Source organism: Protopterus annectens, chromosome 2.part2, assembly GCF_019279795.1.
Source record: "Protopterus annectens isolate FY-2018-M chromosome 2.part2, PAN1.0, whole genome shotgun sequence".
In the NCBI taxonomy this organism is placed as follows: Eukaryota; Metazoa; Chordata; order Ceratodontiformes; family Protopteridae; genus Protopterus; species Protopterus annectens.
This window is the reverse complement of record NC_056730.1, coordinates 715,342,620-715,361,241: the sequence shown is the minus strand read 5'-3', so window position 1 is coordinate 715,361,241 and position 18,622 is coordinate 715,342,620. Positions and strand designations below refer to the sequence as shown.

The 18,622-nt window shown below is 40.3% G+C and overlaps 1 protein-coding gene across 8 annotated transcripts in view; it reads left to right on the top strand.

The window, feature by feature from the left end:
* CAST (calpastatin) overlaps nt 1-18,622 on the top strand; it is a 1,327,899-nt gene that overhangs the window by 1,118,705 nt on the left and 190,572 nt on the right. For all 8 annotated transcript variants that reach the window (XM_044064116.1, XM_044064117.1, XM_044064120.1 and 5 more), the window contains one exon: nt 13,096-13,200. In XM_044064116.1, coding sequence (XP_043920051.1) covers nt 13,096-13,200 — 105 coding nt within the window. The remainder of the gene's footprint in view (nt 1-13,095; nt 13,201-18,622) is intronic.

Genomic DNA, 18,622 nt, shown 5'->3' with positions numbered 1-18,622 from the left:
GCATGGATTGTCAGAGATGCTGCAGGCTACATATGCTAATATTTGATACTTCTCTGCCTTATTTCAAAACTTTTGTCCAAGTTTCTTGAATGAACTATAGGCCCGAATTCAGAAAAGTTATCATGAGGTGTAAACAAAATGTACATCTCACAGTAACTTTTCTGTATGCAGAGACAGCCAAAACATTGTGCTGTAACACAAAGACATGGAGCAGCATGGTGGTATTCCAGAGGAGAGCTGTATTCTTACTAACCATGTGCTGTGCCCTGAAATTGCGTGCAGTAAGGCCTTTATTCTGCAGAATGATTCAGAGGATTATTCAGAGGATTGTTAGGGTGCAGCCCTGGCCAATAATGGTAATGAACATCGTCAAAAGTCCATGTTCATCACTGTAGTAGAGGTAGGTACTGGGGAGTTTATGATTAGGTAGTGTGTGTGTGTGTGTGTGTGTGTGTGTGGTGCACTGGAAAACTGGACTCTTGAAACACCACAAAAGTAATTTAATAACCACAAAGCTTTCAAGTTAACACCCTTCATCAGTGTGAAAATATCAAGTAAAAACAATCATTCATTTAAATAAATTCAAATAAGATCACATGACACAGCCCAATCAGAATACATCTTCAGTTAAGCAAATTAAATAATTACAAACCATCCCAATATAGACATACCTCAACAAATAATCATTTTAAATGCATTTGTTTTGTTTTAAAATGGATTTAATGCTATTCATAGCATTAATTCCTGGTTTACAATCTGCTTGCGAGTGGGTAATCCAGTCATATTTGTTCACTTCAAGCTTATTGTTTATATCACCACTTCTCTTAATTTTGTAAACTAGATCTATTACTCTAAATTTAAAAATGTTTTCTAGTTCATAGTCAGCCACCTGCTTGGCTAAAGCATTGTTGTTAGTATTTCTTCATATGTCAAGACTAATGCTCAGTCTGCTCTTTCAACTTCCTAGTGTACTTCCCCACATAAAATCCTGGACATTTTGTACATGTAGCTAGGTACACAGTATTAACAGTATTACAAGTAGCAGAGCATCTGAACATATACTTTTTATATGTGACTGGATGTATAAACTCATTATTAACTACTGTAAATTTACAAGAGGAACAGTTATAGCATGGGTACGCACCCAACTTAGTGCTTATTTCTACTTTATTGTTATAATCCATATCCTTATAGCAAAGTATCCTTTTCAGATTACGGCAATTTTATAAACGAAACGTGGGTTTAATTCCAATATTTCATACGTTCAGGCATAGCCTCCACAATCCCCAATTATCTGATAACATGATCCTTTCTCCTATTATAAGTTGTAATGTAATGTAATTATTCTGTCTACCCCTCTGAGCTGAAACCTCTCCCTGATTAGTGGCTTTGCTGCACCCTCTCTCTCATTCATGACTTATTTCACAAGATCATTAAGGGACTCTGAATTATAGCCTCTATCTTTGAATTCTTGCAACATATTTTCCATCTGTTCGCTACATTTACATTCCTAGGTGTTAGTTCTACTAATCCTCAATAGTTGGCTTTTAACAATACCTTTAAATCTATGGCTAGCATAAATGGTACTCTTACGTAAGTACCTATTTGTGTGAATCTATTTCCTAAAGATGCTAGTGCGGATATAATTTTCATGCTTCTCAATGTTCAAATCCAAGAAGCAGGTCTCATCACTCGCAAAATTAAGATTAAACTTCAGAAAGCTAGCAGTAGCATCTAAAAATTTAACAAATTCATTTAACCCTTCTTGATCTCCCTCCATGATGAGGAAGACACTGTCCACAAAACGCTTAAAAAAGAAACTTTAGATGCAAAAGCGGGTGGCCAGTTATGAATATATTGATCTTTTCACACACTAAGAATAGTGTTGGTGATGGAAGTACCCATTGCCACGTCAGATACTTGATGATAAACTTGGCAGTCAAAAATAAAAAGCAACTCGCACAGAGTCTCAATCTCTCTTCCAGTTAGTCTACTGTTAAGTCTGCTGTGAGCATTCAAAAAATCAAACACTGCATCCACACCATAATTATTTGGATTTACTGTGAACAGAGAATTAATATCTAAATTCACAAAAAAGAACTCGTAATTTGTTTAGTATCATACTATTCATTTAGTTTAGTTAAAACATCTCCTGTGTCACAAATGTATTTTTTTACGCTACCAAGATAATTGCTCAAAGTAGACCGAAGATGCAAAGAAATAGGTTGTGTCGCCCAGCCTCTGTCAGAAACTGTAGACCTCATAGGTGGCCAGTTTAAATCCTTATGGATTTTTGGAAGTCCGGAGAGTACAAGAGTGACTGGGCATGGCACATTATATCATTGTTCAGCTACAGATCATAAGTAGACATGTTAACTCTATGTATCATATTAGACACATCAGCACTACTGATTCTCTTAAAGTCCCTTTGTCACTCAAAACGCATTCATAAAAAGTGTGTAATCTTTCTTGTCCAGTAACACTACAGCTCCACCTTTATCGGCTTATTTTATAATAATGTCATCATTATTTTGTAGTCTCATTAAGGCATCATGCTCTTCTTGTGTTAGGTTGTACGTTTTAGTCTTACCTTGTTGGTTATACAGTTGGCGAAGTTGCTGTTCACAGACATTATAAAACGCTGTGACAACTGGACAAACTAATAGGTATAAGTATATTTTTTGGAACTTTTTAACTGTTCAGAGTTCTGCGCTGTCTTAATTTTTGCCTGACTGAATTATTTATATATTTGCTGGCATTGTTTTCTGATCTGTGCTGAAACTAGTTTTCTCCCACACTATTCCTGTTGTGTTCTTAAAGTTGGTAAAACTGATCGAACAGCTTTTGTGTTATCTGATTTCCTCAAGGTTTGCTGGTATAAAAATATTCCCTGTTTGTAAATTCCTGCCATTCCTTGAATCTCCTTGTGTTCTGACTGAGAGTGCTTCTCAAACAATCTGGAAATATAGAGCTGATAAGTATATTTTTGGGCATTTTTTTTATCTGTTCAGAGTTCTACACTGTCTTAATTTTTGCATGACTGAATTATTTATATATTTGCTGGCATGGTTTTCTGATCTGTGCTGAAACTGTATTTTGTCCACCATCCCACCCTATTCCTGTTCTGTTCTTAAAGTTGGTGCCTTTTGCAGTTGCCCGCCCCTACTGTAAGTTTGATCTGGGACACTCATCCCAGTCCCATCTCTTTTGCTCATTCTACCTAATGTAGAAATCATTTGGGAAGGCCAAACCCCTTAGTCCCTTAATCTTGAATTATCTTCTGTTCCTGCTCTCTCCCTTTTTACTTTATATAAAAAAGACACTTTATTCAGCTGCTTATATTTTTCAAATTTGTCTTTCTTTCTACTACTCTGTTACTTCATCTTGCTTTGCTTTTTCCTGCTACTTGCTGTGTCTGTTCCTTAAAGTGTAAAACTGCATCTTCTCTGTTGCATTTATTACTGCATGTTTTATGTCTAAATTGGTAAGTGTATTCTTAAGTGTTATTCTAAGCTCTTAGTTTTGGTTTTAGCACTTGGCCTTTAGGCCCACCCCTTAGCTCTCCCTGGCCTTTCTCCCTCAGTTTCTGACAAACATGGATGGAAAATTTCCTACAGTTTCTCCTGCCAGTCTGGTTGATATGGGCATCCTGAGACAGTGTAGCAACTGCCTCATGTACACGGTCAAACTTATACTACCACCTAGGAACACAATCTGTGAGAGATGCAATTACAAACAAATAAGGAGCACAAACCTCTGCCAAAGGTTGCTCACACCACCAGAGAAAATCCAAATAAAAACAAAATGTGAGCACTCCACCCCAGCCAAACAAATAACGTTCAAGTCTAAGTTTATTGTACAAAGGTTTATTATAAAAGGATAAGTGCTTTCGTAGGGTTGCCGCTTCTTCAGATCCATATTTTTTCCATGCACTCAAGTCTCTCAACAACAGGTGCTGTTATGACTCTGTCATAGTCCATGTTGGCGTTAATGACTTGAGACGTATCTCTCTGGACTATATGAAGAGAGACATGATTGAGCTCACTAATTATCTGTCCCAGGCAGGTATGTCCCTAGCCTTAAGTAGCATTCTGCTGTCGCCCAGAATGATGCCCCAATACAAACAGAAAAAGATTGACTTTACAATTGGCTTAGTTTCTGGTGTCATTCCAGGGCGCTCCAGTACCTGACAGCCTGGGAAGATATGATCAACAGACCAAGGTGCTTTGCCAGCGATGGCCTGAATCTGTCTCACCTGGGCTTCTGGCAAAGGCTCTTGCCTCCTCTTTAGTGCCTTTCTTAGGAAAAGAGATGAGGTTAAAACTACCAACATAAAAATTTCAACAAAACACAAATTAAAGGCCATGCTGCTAAATGCTAAGAGTCTAAACATGAACCTGCACTCATTGCAAGCATTCCGAACCCTGGAAAATATTGACATCTCTGCAGTCACAGAAACCTGGTTCAAAGCTGTGGAAAGCACCCAAGATTTACCTGGTTACTAATCCTATCATGCATTCAGTCCCCAAACTGTGGGCAGAAAGCCAAAGGAGGTGGCGTTTCAATAAATATTGAAGACATATACACCTCAGGCTGGTCAAACAGTATGACGTACAGGAGACGCTGCAGTTAACCATTGACAATACCCCTATTCAAATCATAGCTAGCTACCGGCCCCATATCTGACTCAAGATGCCCAATCCACCTATTTGGACCTGTTTGAATCTGTCAAGATTCAACCCTTGATCCTGTGTGACTTTAACTTCCCAAACATAGACTGGAAGAACTACTCGTATCAGAATACAGTTCACAGAGATTCCTTGATTTTGTCAATGTAAATGCCTTGGAAGAGCTAGTCGATACCCCCACAAGGGGTGATAATATCTTGGACTTGTTATTAACCAACATGAGTAACCACTACAGCATCTCTATAGTATTATCCTCCCTGGTAAGATCTGACCACAAAACAGTCACTTTTGAAGTCACCATTTCCCCCAACCCCCCTAGCTAGGACCATACATAATAACTTCCCCAAAGCTGATTACAGCCTCCTGAGGGATGATATAAACAGCTTCACAGCCCCCTCCCCCTCTGTAGGAACTGGCGGCAATATCCAAAACTACACCAAAGCACTATACAAGCATTTATATAGATGCATGGAATCAGGAATACATGACAGGACTAAGTCATCCCTCGCAAGGAAGAGTAAACCTGTCAGGTGGACATCTGCAATAAATAAACTCTATAACAAAAGGAAAAAAAATTGCTGTCCAAGACTAAGAAAGAGCAGATGCCCAATTGGAAGCAATGTCTCCTTAGCCTGAACAAGCAAATAAGAGCACTAGTGAAATCCTCCAAAGCAAACTTCGCATCGAAATTGGCCACATCTACTAGAGACAATCATAAGGCCTTCTTCACATAGGTCCACAACCTCAAAGGAAGCACCCAGATCTATTCAGAACTGGTAGTCAAGGACACCACATATACAAATGCTGTAGATATAGCAAACTTGGTGGCTGACAGATTCAGTGAAAACTTTACCCCTCTCTCCCCCTATCAGTAAATCAGGACATCCCCAGTACCTATCCCCTTCCCCGTATATCTAGGGAACAGGTCATCACTGCTCTCTCAAAGGCAAAAAATGCAGCCTACATGGGATCCGATAACTTCCAAGGGTGCATCCTACGTAAACTCCGGCAGGAACTTGCAGCACCATTAGGCACCCACCCTATTCAACCAAAGACTGAGTACTGGCTTCATCCCAGCTGAGTGGAGGACAGCCACTGTCATCCCTTTACACAAAGATTGGAGCGTCCACCAATCTGGGAAATTATAGACCCGTCAGCCTAACTAGCCTGATCTGCAAGGCCATGGAACGGATTATCATGGACCTCATTAACAAGGACATTGGCAACCTCCAAGCACTTGATCCCACACAGTTTGGCTTTGTCAAGAGGAGGTCATGTCTGATAAATTTGGTTGACTTCTTTGAGACAGTCACCAAAGCCATGGACGAGGGGAAGACTGTGCACACCGCCTACCTTTATCTGGCCAAAGCCTTTGACACTATTCCCCACTCGGGCATAATAGATACTCTCCCAACTAGACATCAATCCATATGTTACCAGATGGGTAGCAAACTGGCTCACTGATAGAACCCACATAGTCAAAACAGGGGAAGCCACCTCAAGCAGTAGACCCGTAACAAGCGGCATACCCCAGGTTTCAGTCTTGGGGCCTCTGTTATTTGGGATATACTTTTCTGACGTACAGGCCAAAACCAGTGAGCTATGGCTGACCAAGTTTGCAGATGACTGCAAGTTGGGTGCTGTCATCAGTTCTCCTAGTGATGTGGCCATCCTCCAAGAGAGTCTCATTCAGACAAATGACTGGTGCCAGAAACATGGCATCTAGCTGAATACCAAAAAAATGCATCATCATCATCCCCTTTGGGGAGAGTGATGTCCCCACAACTTATCACATTAATAACCATTTCCTAAGCACTCAGTTAGTCATAAGGGAATTGGGCCCCCGGGTTGATAGCAACCTGACTTTTGACCACCATGTTGCTTCCGTGGTACGGAAAGCCTTTTATATGACCCACCTTATAAGTAAGGGAATCTCATCCAGGGACAAGGAGATCATAACGTTCCTGTATTTTTCCCTTATAAGGCCCATTATTGAGTACAGTGCACCTTTTGGCATGTACCTTGCAAAGCACATGCAGCAGCTGGAGAGACCGCAGAGGTTCCTCGCCGATTGAATCCAGGGCCTCAAACATCGGCCATACACAGGCTAGAAGACCTATCCCTCTACTCAGTTTCATACAGACTCCTCAGAGGTGACCTCTGTCTGGCATACAAGGTGATCACGGACCCCACCTTGTTGGGGCTGCTGCATATCCGCAAGTCAAGCTCCACTTGAGTACCCTGCATGGGCGGCCACAACCTAGTCTGTGACATCAACAAGACTTGTTGGCGGGACAGGTTTGTGTGCCAGAGACTCCCTCATCTGTGGAATAGACTCCCTCTCCACATCAAGCCCGAGTACCTCTTTGCCCATTTTTAAGCTCAACCCGGGGAACTGGATGGGAAACTGAAAATATACCCGTGGGATTCCACCCATTTCCTTGCTTAACAGCGGCATTGGGTGCTGATTTGTCTAAACATGGGCAAAACTCTTGGCTATGCTTATAAGGGCCTCAGGGCCAATAGCCTAGTAACCTCCTATGGTAAAAACACTTGATTTTCTGCATACCTGAGTTACTGAAGGTGAAGGGTCTTTAAAAATAAGTTTTAAGTTCAGATTCCTGATGAACAACTTTAAATCGGTTATGGCTTCATCTGTTGTATCAAAGTTAGAGAGAATGAATTGAAGTCCTTTACTCAATAAAGCATAATCAGCGGGAGTTAACTGTAAATTAGACAGACTCACTAACACATGTTCATTCACCAAACCTGATGCAGCAGTCAGCTGCAGGTCTGCGGTCCATTGTATCTTTACAGAAGGGGGGGTTAGTGAAGGAGTAAGTTAGGTGTGTGTGTGTGTGTGTGTGTGTGTGTGTGTGTGTGTGTGTGTGTGTGTGTGTGTGTGTGTGTGTGTGTATGTGTGTTTGTGGGTGGGAGTGGCTGCCATACTTTCATACAGTCTTAGACTAAAGAGCAAAGCCTACAACGTTGGGTTGGTTGGATCACTTGTCAGTAGGGATAAGTCTAAAGACATGGGTCAGGGGATCACTAACCACCAGGTATGAGGCTAAAGATGTTGGAAGGAGGGGGGATGTACCACCAGGGAAAGATTTTATCATCATGCCTTAAGGTTAACCACTAGATACCAGGGAGAACTCTTGCATCTTGTGCCTTAACGGCACATAAAGATAACAGGGAAGGGGGACGAACACTAGGCACCCAAGAGAACTGTGAAGACATGGGAGAGGGGAAACACTAGCAGACAGAGATCCCATTACATCTTATAACTTAACAGGACTTGCACATAACATGGGTCGTGGGAAACTACACATCAGTGATACTATAAATAGTGTGCCTTAAATGCAATTAATTAAGCAAAAAACATGGTGTGGGCAACTACTAGACAGAAGGCATATTATAAGTAGTGTGACTTAAAGGCACAAAAATATTCCTCCCTGTATCCTCCCACCTTCCACAGAGAATATTAGTCCTGTGCCAGCACTAGACACCGGGGATATGATGTAAAAAAATATGCAAGACTTGCTAAAAAATTTGAAAACTACAAATGGAGGAGGAGGCCTAACAGATAAGTAGTGCAGCAGGATTTTTTTAACATATAATGACCAAAACCAAATAAGTGAAAACCATAAGTGAATGGAAGCCTTCCTTGTTGATTGGTCACGATGGTTTATAAAAGTAAGCAGAACATGAAAAAATATTTTGAAAGAAGACGAGGGCTACAGAAAGAACATATAGCCAGGAAAGTTATGTTTAAAGGTGGAAATTTTGCTCAGTCTAGGTTTATCTGTAAAGGGGAAAACGTTACATTAGCACATTTCCCCAAATTATTATCACCCTTTGTATGCTAGTGCTAAGAGCTGAAGGTGCAAACGTACTAAGAAAACACTTGAAGGTCTGTCAAAATTAAAAAAAAAAAAAAAAGGCTCATGAGTTATATTGGCAGCTATTGCTTGATGCCACACTAATAAGCCTGGGATTAATGAAAAAAAAATCTGTCAGTGGTTTATTGGCTCTTGAGAGTTAAGTTATGAAGTTTATTTATTTATTTTTTAAAACACAATTATTAAGTTGAAATTTATTAAGTTTTTTTTTTTTTTTTTTAATATTAATATTAATTGGATTTTTAATGTTTGTGCATGTAATTTTACCTAATCACCACAAGATGGAGTAATTCTTTTTTTTACTATTTAATGAAAACATTGAAGGAGTTTATCTGATGAAGATCCAACTGTATTAGGAACGAAATTGCTTATAAATGTATGTAATTAAGACTGTGACATCCACTGGTAGCTACATTTTTGGTTTCAACATATGATGAAGTTCTTGGGCATTATTCAATTCCTACAACAGTTTGTGACTTAGAAGGGAGAGGCACTGGGAACATTAAGCATACTACTCAACCTTGTATTGCTAACAATCAAGACAAAGCCCAGCTTCATGGTGGGCAGAATTAGGGATGGATTTTAAGTATTCCCAACTACAAACTTAGTCTTCTTTTTGAGGGTAGTTTAGTAATGTGTGCCAAATTATATAACAGTCAGTGTGAATACTTGTATAAACTTTACTGCAGTGCCATTCGTATGGGTTAAAATGATCAGTGCTGGCAAAAAAGAGTACAGAATCCATTGGTATCTATCCTTCCTGTAGGAGTATTTAGAGGAAGGAAAGTGCCCGCGGGTCCCCTAGAAAGGACAGGAAGACACCAAAAAACAGTAGCCCCAAGCATATCTGAGAGGCATTCAGATGCTTTTGTTAGTGCCTTTTGCTCTATAATGGTCAGAAGTGTGGAGGGCCTCCCAAAAATACTCTAACCCAGGGAATAAATACCTGTCACTGGGCTAGAATAATACTTTCAGCCAGCAAGTAAACCCTACAGAGGAAGATGTAGCATTATCAATGTTAGCAGTCAAGGATTCCAGCAGTACCTGGAATATCATTGGAACCAACTGGAAAAATAAAGGAGTTTGGTGAGTGCCATGCAGTTTAAATCTTTTTAACATTATTTTGGTGAGTAGCTATCAGTTTCACCGGTGGATCATAGCTCCAGAGCACCTTTGTACTTTATTTATTAATTTTTTCATTCATCCATTCATTCATTCATTTGATGACCAGAATAAGGAGCAATTCCATATGGAGAGACTTGTCAGCTTAATGCAAATATTAACAGATTATATTATGTTGTAGTGGTGGTGGTGTAGCCATGAAGTCTGGTAAAGCAATCCAGCATGTAAAGAAGGCAGCAGAAGCAGTGACACATGACTGAGATTCTTTCATTTAAAGAATTTGTAGTTTGGTGGGCAAAAGAGGAAGTTGAGTGACAGTGTAATGTAACTGAGATTTATAAAACTTGTGACATAGATTCATTTTTGAGCAAATGGAGGACAAACTTCAAAGTAGAGCACCTAGACGTGTTGCATTGTATACGGTCTGCCCTTCAGTACCATTTTTTAGCTAAGCACACTGTAGTAAATTATGAATTGGTAGTGGCTTCTTGGGCTCTTAAAATGTTGTCTTTTAGCAATATAGGGCAGAGTTCATCTTTAATGCAACTGGACTGTTACTGGCTGCAGGGAACTTGATACCTTATTTAGTTTCTTTTGTCAAGCTAAACCAAAAGTCCCTATTCTAAACTTTCCTTCAATCACAAGGAGGGCAAAACAAGATAAACTAGAGGAGAACTGGATGCTGTCCATCCAGTTGTTTAGGTTTACTGAGGGTGGCACGGCTGCTACTTTGCTAGACATATAGCAGAAGTTTATTCCAGAGGCGAGAGATACAGTGGGATATGAATCTGTCTTGCAAACATGTCTTATTTATCTGTTGTTGATGATTTATCTGGAAAAGGATAGAAAATCAAAACGTGTTGGATGTTTCATGTCTGAAAAGGCTAGATATACAGATCTCCATTGAGGAGTCTATAAGAGATTGAATACAGAGAGAAAGAGCTGAGGTGAGTCGGTCATAACGAAGATTTTTGAAGCCACTGATCTTTTTAGTTACGAGTCTCTGAGGTCTCTCAGTTGAGTGATATGTTAAGACAAATACATGTCAAAATATGCGTTGTATACAATAATGAGTCTGATGCAATATGAGTAAACAGGCATTGGGACTTTTTTAGATCTAGTGAAGATGCCTTTAGAAAATAGATGATATAAATAGAAAGCTGTCCAAAGTACTGCTGAGACGTGATGGTTTAGCAATATGGAATTATCAAAGAGTGCTTAGATCCCTTTGACAGAAAATGGAGGGGGGTGTCATCTATATAGTATGTGACAATGTTTTGTTTACTAATATGACCTATGCTATTTTTTTAATTTACTTTGGTACCATTATCATTGCACCAGTTGTTAACATAGTCTAATCCATGCTGGAGTAGTTGTGAGTCATTGGAAGATCAAATAACAGCTCCCAATTTACAGTGATCTGCAAACTTGTATAAATGCAGGCCAGGAATATTGGGCCAAACATATGAGAAATCAGTTCTAAATAGGAGGGTGCCCAACACTGACCCCTGTTGTGTATACCTTTGATAAATATTCTGCTTTCAGAAATGATACCTGAGACTTTAACCACATGGGCTGTTTTAGACAACCAGTTAGCTATCCACCTAACAACATTAAAGGTTTATATTCAGATTTACAAGGCTGTCAGTAATACTTGCATGGCCAGGTCCAGATGTACCGTGTATACTGCATAACAGAGAGCCAGAGCTTTTGTTAATTTTTCAAAGAAATTAGTAGGGCAGAACTTTCCCTTGACAAAGCTGAATTGATGAGGGTCCAGGATTAAGAGTTTTTCAATGTCCGGATTAATGAGATCTAAAATATGTTCCATAGCTTTACATATGAGACTAGTGAGACTAATAGGCCTGTAGTTGCTGTGGTCCATGCTTGGGCAACCCTTGTGGTGTAATGGCATTGCAATGGCTATTTTTGCAGGCTTCAGGAATGTAGTCAGTGGAAAGGCTTAGATTAAAGATGTCAAGTAGATTATCAACATTCCGCATTTGGCACTGCTAATCAGGCAGCCTGGTATATTATCAGGTCTATGAGATGAGGTGGTGTTGGCTTTTGAAAAGGCTGAGTGAACGTGTTTCATAGTAATTAAAGAGGGTTGTTGGGATTGTAGAATCTTTGGAATAACTATGCCTGATAGTAGCTATTTCCTTTGGGTCAGAACGTACAGTATTCTTCTGGACTAGCTCAGGACATTACTGACTGCTTAGTTAAAGAAAGATTTGTAGTTATTTTTGGTTTCTGTGGTTATTTTAATTCATACTCAGCTTTGTGCTTCCTTATGCTTCCCTGAAGTTCTTTACTAGTTTGCTCAAGTGTGCTTTTAAGGAAGGTAATATGCACCCTCTGAATTAAGTGATTTCTTTCTCTTGTTATGTAGTTTATTTATATGGGTATTCCACCATAAGGGTTTGTTATTAAATGTCTCATTATATTTGGTGCAGATAGGGACTGCCTTTCTTAATACGGCTGTTAGTGAAACAGGCAGCAGCGTTAGCAATGGGATCCAACAGTGGAGGATTAGAGCTGAATTTATTTAGTTCGTGTTACTGAAGAAAGTTTGCTTTAGAGAAGTCCCTAAACACAAGGGTATGTACAGGGGAGGTGCCAACAGTTTTAAAGGAAAAGATGACTATTGATGGTGTAATTTAGCAAGGCAGGGAGGATATGTATAGAGATGTGCAAGAAGTGGCCATATCTGTGAGGACTATATCCAGGTTATAATGGGGATGCTATTGGGATGGCTGTTTATAAAAGAGACTTAACATTCATGTCAAGAAAGAGTTGAGCATGCTGACCATGGGCAGTGCAAGTCTGCAGATTTATTGATGAATAGCTGAAGACCCCAGTAGAACTGTATTGGGTTTAATTGAAGTTTCACCCAATGTATTATTTAAGATAATGGATGGCACAGTGGTGCAGCGGTTAATGTTGTCGCCTCACAGCAAGAGGTTCTCTGATTCGATTCTCACCTGGGGTTGCTTCTCTGTGGAGTCAGCATGTCCTCCCTGCATTTGTGTGTTTTTTTTCTGGGTGCTCAGGTTTCCTCCCACGTTGCAAAGATGCATCTGGAGTGTTTCTCCCTGTTCCAAGTCGGACTTTCCCAGTAAACAAATATTAAATAAATAAAAATAAAATAGGCATTTTTATTTATATAGATTCCACAAGTATGCCCAGGTTTGAATGTTAACTTTGTAAAGATAACTGTCATCAGGTGCTCTGACTGTAATAGTAAGCAGACCCCTCAGTCAAATCACAGTTAGAGTACTGGATGTTTGTATGCTACACAATGAAAATTGTTATCTATTTTTTAATTTAGAACTACAGTGGATATTCATGACTTATAACTGACTCTTGCCTTCTGATTTCAGACTCCAGCAAGCAGTAAAGCAGCAACTGATATTATCACATCAGAAGTTATTTCAGCTACATCAGCTGCCCCAGTACAATCTGCTGCAGTTCCTCAGTCTCCTCAGGTAAGGAAAGCCAGGTTTAAGAGACTTGGAAGATATAAAAATTTGTATAGTAACAGAAACGACAGTCGGCTCTGAAATAACAGTGGGCATGATAAAGAAGAATAGTGTTTGTACTTAAATTGAAACTTGATGATCTGACGTCTATAAAGAGGTAATCAATTAGAATGGTCTGTCAGATTATACAGCTAGACTCTTCTCAACTTGTGGGTTGGCTTACTGTATATTTGCATTTGATCAAAACCACACCTTAGCTTACAACAGTCATTCAGAAAAAAGGTATCTCTTTCACCAAGTTACAGAGACATTGGGGATTATTATATTTAATGGGGGTGGTGCAGCATGCACAGTTCCCTGCATAATTTCTGTGTGCGTGTGTGTGTGTGTGTGTGTGTGTGTGTGTGTGTGTGTGTGTGTGTGTGTGTGTGTGTGTGCACGCGCGCAAGGAGGGGGGTAGTCAAGTGTAGGTACTGAACACCATTTCAGATTTTGTTTCATTCAGTCAAAACAGCATTCTTTGTCTTTGTTTTGTAATTAATCACCCTGTACTCCTACATGTAACCAGGTGGCCACTACATTGCTAAGTATTGCCGATACCATTCTGTACATTTTGAGAGTGGGTTGCATTTTTAAATAGATTTCACCATTTAACACATTCCTGATTACTGGCTGTGAATTTGTTTTATTAAGAGTTATATTATGACATTTGATAAGTCTGTACCCTTTATTACATGCTGGCAAAGTCACAGTGTTCTGACCAAGGTGCTTTATGTACATCACTCTTCCACTGAAGTTCATACTGATTCTGCATTCGAGACACATTTTTTTCAGGACCTGGTCTTGATGTCAGTTGCTAATCCTTTACTGTTATGGCTTCCCTTCCTTACAGTCCATTATGTTTCACAACATGTTATGTTGGGCCATTGACTGTGTAGGACATGATGATGCATTCCAGTCAGATGGCAGTTCAGCAAACTCTTGACAGGCCTTGAGATTAGTGTGTGTATCACAAAGGGATGAGTTATGCTACAGGCATTAGCAAAAAAATGAAGTCTTCATTAGACAAAGAATCCAATAAAAGGCCATTCTTTGTCATGAGTCCACACATGACTATGCAAAATGCCATGCAAAGCAAAACACTTAAACTCATGTATACAGTTGCTTGTCACTAACATAGATGAAAAAAATGTTTCGTTTCCTCTAGGTCTCCCCTCCCTAACAGTACAAAGTTTTGAGAGTTTCTCCATTGATTGGAAAAAAATGTGGATTGTCCCACAGACCTAATCCCCCTCACCCTAGAAAAAAGGTTGTAGAAAATGTGTAGGTTTTCATCCCAGATATTTCTGGGTGATCCCATGTTTGGATGGCATTGTGAAAGATGCCATCAAGCAGCACAAGGCAACCCAGAAGTTGAAAGAAGATGTTTCATCTACCCAGGAACTGTTCATTGTGGTCAGAGACTCCCAAAGCAGACCACATTTTTTCAACAGCAGCCCTAAATAGGGTTCTGCTTATCAGATCCTTGTTAAGCCACCAAATGGGAAGTCCAGAGTGATGGATTGGCTTAGGAAGCAAGTGTTCACATTCTCCACTGTATCCTTGTGGATGCTAAACTACCATTTATAATCGAGTGTAAGTTGAAAAATCTCTTTAAAAACAGACTTGGCTTATATGTGAGACATGCAGCTAAAGGAAGAATCTGCTATACAGATATTAAAATTAAAACACCTGCAATAAAAACATGTCCCTGAAGGTTAAGACTGCCTATACTTCACAGTTATGTATTTCACTTTGCTGTTATTCACTGCCACACCCCTTTACCTGCAGCTTTAATGACAGTAGTAATGTATTTCAAGTTGTTGTTGTCATTTACTGCCATGCCGCACCACAAATGCTATAGTGACAATAGTAATGTATTTCAGCTTACTGCTGTCATTCCCACACTTCCTATTCTGATGCTATAGTGGAAACAGTGTATTTAATGTTGCTTCTGTCATTCTCCCTTCACTGTAATGGTAACAGGGATGTGGTTCAACTTGCTGCTGTCATTTACTGCCCTGCCCACCCAAGTTGCTGCCATCTATATACTCCTACCGCAATCACTTTAGTTGCCATTCTTCCATCCCAGTCACTGTAATAACAGTATAATATTTCACTTTGATGGTGTCATTTACACAGTCCCTCCAGATTGTTATGTCATGAATAGTGTGTTGTAGTTTGCTGCTGTCAATCTGACGTGTACTCACACCACTGCAGTCATTATAATGGCAATATTAGCATATTTTAGTTTGCTGCTGTCATTCATAGACACACCATCCCATTTACTGTAATGACAACAGTAATTAATCAGTTTGCTGGTGTCATTTACATCCCCCACCCCAGTTATTGTAATGAAAACAATACTGTATTTGAGTTTGTTTGTGTCATTCACTGCCATGCTCCTACCCCCTCTGGCTGTAATGCTCCTGTTAGGGGTCACCACAGCAGATCAACTGTTTCCATGTCTTCCTGTCCTCTGCATCTTTCTCCGTCACAACAACCACCTGCATGTCCTCTCTCACCACATCCATAACCCTTATCTTAGGCCTTCCTCTTTTCCTGTTGCCTGGCAGCTTCATCCTTATCCTTTTCCCGATATACTCTGCATCCCTCCTCAGCACATGTCCAAACCAACGTAATCTTGCCTCTCTGGCTTTGTCTCCAAACCTTCCAACCTGGGCTGACCCTCTAATATACTTATTCCTAATCCTGTCCATCCTTGTCACACCCAGTGCAAATCTTAACATCTTCAACTCTGCTACGTCAAGCTCTGACTCCTGCCTTTTTTGTCAATGCCACTGTCTCCAACCCATATAACATAGCTGGTCTCACTACCCTCTTGTAGACCTTCCCTTTCACTCTTACTGGTACTCGTCTGTCAAAAATCACTCCTGACACTCTTCTCCACCCACTCCATCCTGCCTTTACTCTCTTCTTCACCTGTTTTCCACACTCACCATTACTCTGAACTGTTGATCCCAAGTACTTAAAAACTCATCCACCTTCACCACCTCTACTCCCTGCATCCTCACTATTCCTCTATCCTCCCTCTCATTCACACACACATATTCTGTCTTAGTCCTGCTGACCTTCATTCCTCTTCTCTCTAGAGCATATCTCCACCTCTCCAGGGTCTCCTCCACATGTTCCCTACTCTCACTACAGATCACAATGTCATCTGCAAACATCATAGTCCACGGGGACTCCTGTCTGATCTCGTCTGTCAACCTGTCCATCACCATTGCAAATAAGAAAGGGCTCAGAGCTGATCCTTGATGTAATTCCACCTTAAACGCATCTGTCACTCCCACTGCAGACCTCACTGCTGTCACACTACCCTCGTACATATCCTGTACCACTATTACATACTTCTCTGACACTCCCGACTTCCTCATACAATACCACAACTCTTCTCTAGGCACTCTGTCATATGCTTTTTTCTAAAACCACAAAGACACAATGCAACTCCTGACCTTCTCTGTACTTCTCCATCAACACTCTCAGAGCAAACATTGCATGTGTAGTGCTCTTTCCTGGCATGAAACCGTACTGCTGATCACTAATCATCACCTCCCTGCTTAACCTAGCTTCCACTACTCTTTCCCATAACTTCATGCTGTAATGGCAATAGTAATGTATTTTAATTGCTGCTGCCATTTCATCCACACATTTCCCATGCTGATCACTATAATATAACAAAAAAAAAAAAAAGAGAGAGAGAAAAAGATTGATTTTTCATTTACTCTTTTATTCTAATATCAGTGTTGATTAGGATAACATAAGTAAATGCTGAACAGTTGAATGAAACCCCTTCTTTAGCGGGGAGTATGTTATTCATGATATCAGTGGAATTTTAGTTGACTAGAGTTTCAGCAAAAATGTTTGCCAAAAGCGCTTTCAGGGATAGTGGGAAACTTCATTTTATCCACTGTTGCATGAACTCACAGAAGGTCTGTTTGAAGTTCGGGGGATGTCCCCTCATGAGGGATGCAGGGGCTTGCTCCCTGAATTAAATAAAAAGATTTACTCCAGGGTTCACTGAAAGTGATTTCAGAAAAATATTTTCAGAGTATTTGCATTCTCAAAAAGTGGTGTTAATCTATTCGCATAATTATAATGGAAGCATCATTAGTTTAACTCAAAGCACTGCACTGATTTTAACACCTAGATTTAGTGAATGGTCAACATATTTGAATGGGTTTTGGTCCACAAACAAAGTCCTGGAATTTTTCATGAGATCAGCTTATGCGTGAGAATATTCCAGGTGGCAGACAAGTTGCCAGATGGATCCCAAGAGGAAGTGGTAAAGGCCCAGGGGGCCACTCCCCCCCCCCCCCAGCCTGATGAGCCATATGGTACATGTCATTTCTAACACATCCGAGGGCTTGGCTAAAATGTGGCTTCAGGTATTGCAGTGCAGCTGTAGATATCACTCAGACTTGCTGATATTGTGAAAAATACTAACATAAAATGTTTATACTCTGCTTTACAAAACCTTTTCTTTTTAATCTCAAGGTTAGTAGGCACCTCAAAAGTATGTAAGAGCAGGGAAAAGCTCTAACAGCTCTGGCTAGCAGTTTCCAGTAATAAAAAGTTGCATTGTAAAGATGCAGAGAAGCTAGCATCAGATGTGTTTTGGTGTGGTACACAGCAAAATCACCAGGTGGAACAGGAAAGGGTCAAAATCAAGGCTAATTCAACAACAGTAATAACTTTAAAGGGGTAAAGACAACTGCTGCCAGCCAGGAGTCTACAGACTACTGACAGCAGCACACCTAAATCCTTCTCTGGCGTCTCCCCTCTCTGGAGGCAGTTGGGGATGGCTTTCCCCTCCACTTTTAAGGTGTTCTCAAAGATCACTTAGGGTGCATTGGTTATGGCTGACTAGGAGCATATAGGTTTTAGGTTCCTTTAATCAAGATACCCTGCAGCCATAGACCCAGCCTAATAACCACCCCATCATATGAAGCAAGAAGGTGGCCAAGGTTCTATAGAAAGAGATGTCTGAGAGACCACACCAGAGCAGAGAGTAAAGGATTCTACTCGGGATGCTTTCTGGTGTTAGAAAAAGGCAGAGGATCTAAAGGCCATTCTGGACCTCAGCAGCCTAAACGCATTAATTGGTGGGGGGTCAAATTGGCCTTGGTGCAAATATTCTCCCATGTTTGTCAAGAAGAGACGAGTGCTGTTTGGACATCCTGGATGCCTACCTCCACAAATGAATTACCATGAACTTCAATAAAGACCTACAGTTGTGGTTATTAGCCATTCAGTACTAGTTCACCTGCCCTTCTGTCTCACCACAGCCCCCAGCATGTTCAGTAAGTGCACAGAGGCAGTGGCAGCACACCAGATGCAAGGAACCAAAAATATTTGCCTAACTAGA